Genomic DNA, 4369 nt, shown 5'->3' with positions numbered 1-4369 from the left:
GATTGCCCAACCTTCCTTCCGAGGAGTGGCTGGTGGGTTTGAACCGCCAGCCGTCTGGTTAGCAGGCAAGTGTCTTAGCCACTATGCTACCAGAGCTCCTGTAATAGCAACTATTATATGTAGAAAGCTTATTATCCTAGTAGGGGTCAGCCCCTGTTCTTTACATGTTTTCTCATGGATTAGGCATTATTTTCCCCAGTTTACAGATGAGTAGACTGAAGTTCACAATGTTAAATAACTTTTACACTTCAAGTAAGTTAGCAGAGCTGAGATTCAAAGTAAGACTTGAAATTCAGAACATTAGTTGTTGGTTTTTGTTTTAGTTTTAATTTTCATTAGAGAATAACTATATTATATATATTTTTTTAATTACAATTTTGTATTTTTGTATCTACTAATTTCTAAGTTGTTCTAAATTCATCATCCCATATGATAGATAGCTAGATGCTAGATACTTCCTAAGAGAGGTGTGTGGTCTTTAAGCAATTTCAATGCTACCAGAATTAGACAGTAAACTGCTCTCTGAGGTAGACTGCTTCTTTTTATCTGCTTTCTTTTGAAGTTTTCAATAATTTAAATTTAAGCCATATTTGCATATATATATTTAATATACTTAAAATTTTAAAACCCTTTAAACAAGAGTAGATAAGACTTCTAAAGAGCTTACTTAGTCCATGGGTTCTTTAATGTCCTTTATTTTCCCTTGTTGACATATTTGGAGTGCAACTCATCTGGAGTCAGTGCATCACCTGGGTGGCCTACATTGTCACAGAGAAAATGCACATCTCCTAGAGGAAGGCCTAAAGTGGGGATCCTGGTCGGATCTGCTTGGCTCTGCACTCTTTCTTCCTATAGCTTATCCCTCTGAATTTGGCAGCCTCTCTCAAGTATGCTAACTGGGCAAAAGCTTCATAATTTCCCATTTTCTTTTTCCCCAAAAGTCTTTGGAGATAATCATCTTGTGCAGCTGATTTCCCTCCAAAAGGCAGATGGTTCTTGGGATCTGAATGAAGGTCTGGCCTTGGTCCTAGGTTTGAGTGTAGAAGACATACTGGCTGCCCTTCCTTACAAGGTGAGAGTCCTAGAAGAAAAATGAAGGGGTGTGTGTGTGTGTGTGCATGTGTGTGTGTGTTTGAGGTAGTGGGCCAGTAAGGAGAATTATGGCTAGGTCAGGAACCACCTGAGGAAAGAGGATATAGGTTGCTGTAGACTAATATGTACTGTCTAAAACATCATTAAAAAGAAATTCAAATGCTTACTAAAATTAAAATATATTGGGTCTCTTAATTGCCTGAATTTATTGGCTGAGTTACCATGTCAAGGAATGAAATGTTAGTCTGACATGTTGTTTTCATTGGATCTGGGCATTTCATGGTTCTTGTATCCTCTTCCACGTGATCACAAATTTATCTTTTAATTATTTCTTCCAGAACAGCATTGTCTCAGAAATACAATGTAAGACACATATGTAACTTTGAATTTTTAGTAGTCATATATCACTTAAAAACAAATTGTTGTGATTTGGGTGAAAGTTTACAGAGCAAATTCATTTTCCATACAGCAGTTCATACATACTTTGTTTTATGACATTGACTACAATTGCCAATAATGTCATAGCTCTCTTCCCACTTCCTCCCTTTGGTTACCCTTTCTCTGAAAATAAAGAGATGAAATTATTTTAATTATTTAAGTAATTTCACTTCTACAGTTTTACTTTTTATAAAAGTAAAAAATGACTACTAGAAAATAATATATTTTAATTATGTTATTAAAATATGTTCACCTCTTTTACTTTTTCAAAAAGAAAAATTAGCTACTAGAAAATTAAAAATTCTGTATGTGTCTTGCCAATAAATTCAGTCAATTGAGAAACCTAGTGTATCTGAATTTCACTAAGGCATTTGATTTTCGTTTTTTTTTAATGATGCTATAGACAATGAAAACTAGTTGAAAACCCAAATTTGGAATTGGTTTCACACTTGAAATAAATCTTTATAACCACTAGATCCTGTACTTATTTCTGGAGACCCATATTATTATTAAATTTTCCTAAGTGTATTTACCCCTCCAGTTGTGAGAATTTAAGGTGATACACACACACACACACACACGTGCATGCACACATACACATATATATACATATATACATATATATACATGTATACATATATACACATATATACATATATATACATATATACATATATATATATATTTACAAATTACCATGATATTTGCTTTCAGATTAGCATGGGAATACTTACTGCTTTGATGTAAGAGGAAGGATTAAAGGAATTGAGGATTTTGACCTGAAATTAGGCTACTCAGAGAAGACATAATACCTATTTTCAAACCTTAAAAACCATGATATTAAAGGGAAATTTCCCTTGATCTGTTTGACTCCAAAATATGAAGCTAGGTCCGTGGGTAAAAACTCATCAATCTCTATTCTGTGAGACTTTCAATAAAGCAATATATTAAAGTACATTTTAAAATCAGAGTACTTGGGCCCCAGTCCCAACACCATTATTTGCTAGAAGATGAACTCTATACGAATCAACTTTTCTTTCTTAAAAGTGTGGTGGTTGATCTTTCTATAAGGTTGGATTTACTATTATTTTTGTTGTTTTTGTTTCAATCGTTTACTTATTGATTGATCCATTCTTTTTGTTGTTGTGAAGGTTAAAATAAAAAAATCATGTAAATTCTTTACAAAATATAAAGTATTTGTGCATACATGTTTCTTTTATGTCACGTGGGTAACCACTTTCAGGGTGTTTTGAGGGATTTCAAACTAGGGACTGGTTAGATCGTTACAATGGATTTAAAATTTAAGTCCTTTCTACCCTAAGACTTAATGAATCATTGCCCTGAGCTTCAAGGCCTGACACTGTGACCGACTGCAAGTAGTATATGGTACAGAGAGACCAGGTAATCCCATTTAGTAGTAGTTAGAGGAGGGAATGGAGCTTTTTCTTCTTCTGAGAGACTTCCTGTCCCAATGTGGAAGCTTCAGGAACGTTTCTGTCTATTGTACAGAATTTGGATTCCTCAGGCTGGGCTACTGTCCTGGCTGTGCTCTGGCTGCATGTCTATGGTAAGGAGCTGCAGTGTGAATGGGATCTGCTGGCAAGGAAAGCAATGGCCTGGATTCACATTAATGTAGGTAAGAACACGATCTTGAGACTCCTCTTTTCCTTTCGGAAGTCAGCCGTATTCCCAGTCACTGATCCTTTAGGCTTAATGGAGGATGAGGGACAGAGAGTCCCAATGATCACATTTCCATCACCATGCTTAGCCACTGAACTAGTTCTTGCCTTGACAGAAATGGAAGTGTGAGGGTGACATCTAAGACTGAGGGGTGAGAAAAGTTGGAGAGGGACCTGGATGGGAGTATGATTTGTAAAAAGGACATGAGATGCCATTTGTTCTTATCTTGACCAAGATGAGTATAAGATGAATTGAAGCACCTACTGGTAGCATAGTGGCTAAGACACTTGCCTGCTAACCAGACAGCTGGCGGTTCAAACCCACCAGCCACTCCTCGGAAGGAAGGTTGGGCAATCCTACTTCCGTAGTGATACTGCCTCGGAAACCCAAGGAGGGGTTGCTATGAGTCGGGGCCGACTCAACAGCACATAACAACAACAACAACAACTCCTTGGGTATTTACTACATCATGCTGCTGAGTATTTCTTGGACCAGAGAAGAAGAAAGGAGAATCTGGGCAATAGGAAGACAATAGTCCAGAGATTTGAGGGAAGACAGTGGGAGATGATCAGGGAGGTTTAAGGGGAAGTGGGAGAAGTCTCCATTACTTTTAACCTTGCTGTGCCTTGATTCCTAATTCACTGCTACCTCTCATCACAGGCTGTGCCATGCATCAGCTTATGAAAGCTGCTGTTTCTCTCCTGAAGTCAACTGTGGATCCTAAAACCATAACCCACTAAGGATACCATCCAGAAACACAAGCTCTCTTCTCAGCTATTGCCCCTTCCTTTACTCTCTCTTCTGCTGTGATGTGTTTTTGTATTTTACACCTTTTTCATCAGTTTCCTGTCATAAAAATAAAGGATGACCATCCCCTACCTCCTCTCAGTTCCAGATTCCCCTTGAATGTAATCTTCCTATCCCCCATTATATTCACTCAAGCAAGTGCTGATGGCCCCAGAACGTGTTCCCTTTCTTGGAAGAGTTCCAAGCATTCATAGAGAGCAATGTTTCTCCCAAGTTTTTTAGAACAGAAACAGGAAAAACAAATGGCGTGGACTTCAACCATAGGTTGCAATATTTGTGTTAGGGAATGACCAAATTAAGAGATCTTTCTTCTTTTTATTTGTCTGTCCAATAGGATCAGACTGATGAGCCC

The 4369-nt window shown here is 37.4% G+C and overlaps 1 protein-coding gene across 1 annotated transcript in view; it reads left to right on the top strand.

Annotated features, from left to right (window-relative positions):
* VWA5A (von Willebrand factor A domain containing 5A) overlaps positions 1 to 3950 on the top strand; it is a 32040-nt gene extending 28090 nt beyond the window's left edge. Inside the window, exons 14-16 of the mRNA XM_007949953.1 lie at positions 942 to 1072; positions 3040 to 3166; positions 3871 to 3950. Coding sequence (XP_007948144.1) covers positions 942 to 1072; positions 3040 to 3166; positions 3871 to 3950 — 338 coding nt within the window. The remainder of the gene's footprint in view (positions 1 to 941; positions 1073 to 3039; positions 3167 to 3870) is intronic.
* The last annotated feature ends 419 nt before the right edge of the window (positions 3951 to 4369 follow it).

The sequence above is a fragment of the Orycteropus afer genome, unplaced genomic scaffold (assembly GCF_000298275.1).
Source record: "Orycteropus afer afer isolate SDZICR_OR568_19922 unplaced genomic scaffold, OryAfe1.0 scaffold00258, whole genome shotgun sequence".
Lineage (NCBI taxonomy): Eukaryota > Metazoa > Chordata > Mammalia > Tubulidentata > Orycteropodidae > Orycteropus > Orycteropus afer.
The sequence above is the reverse complement of the archived record's forward strand: the minus strand, read 5'-3'. Positions and strand labels throughout refer to the sequence as shown.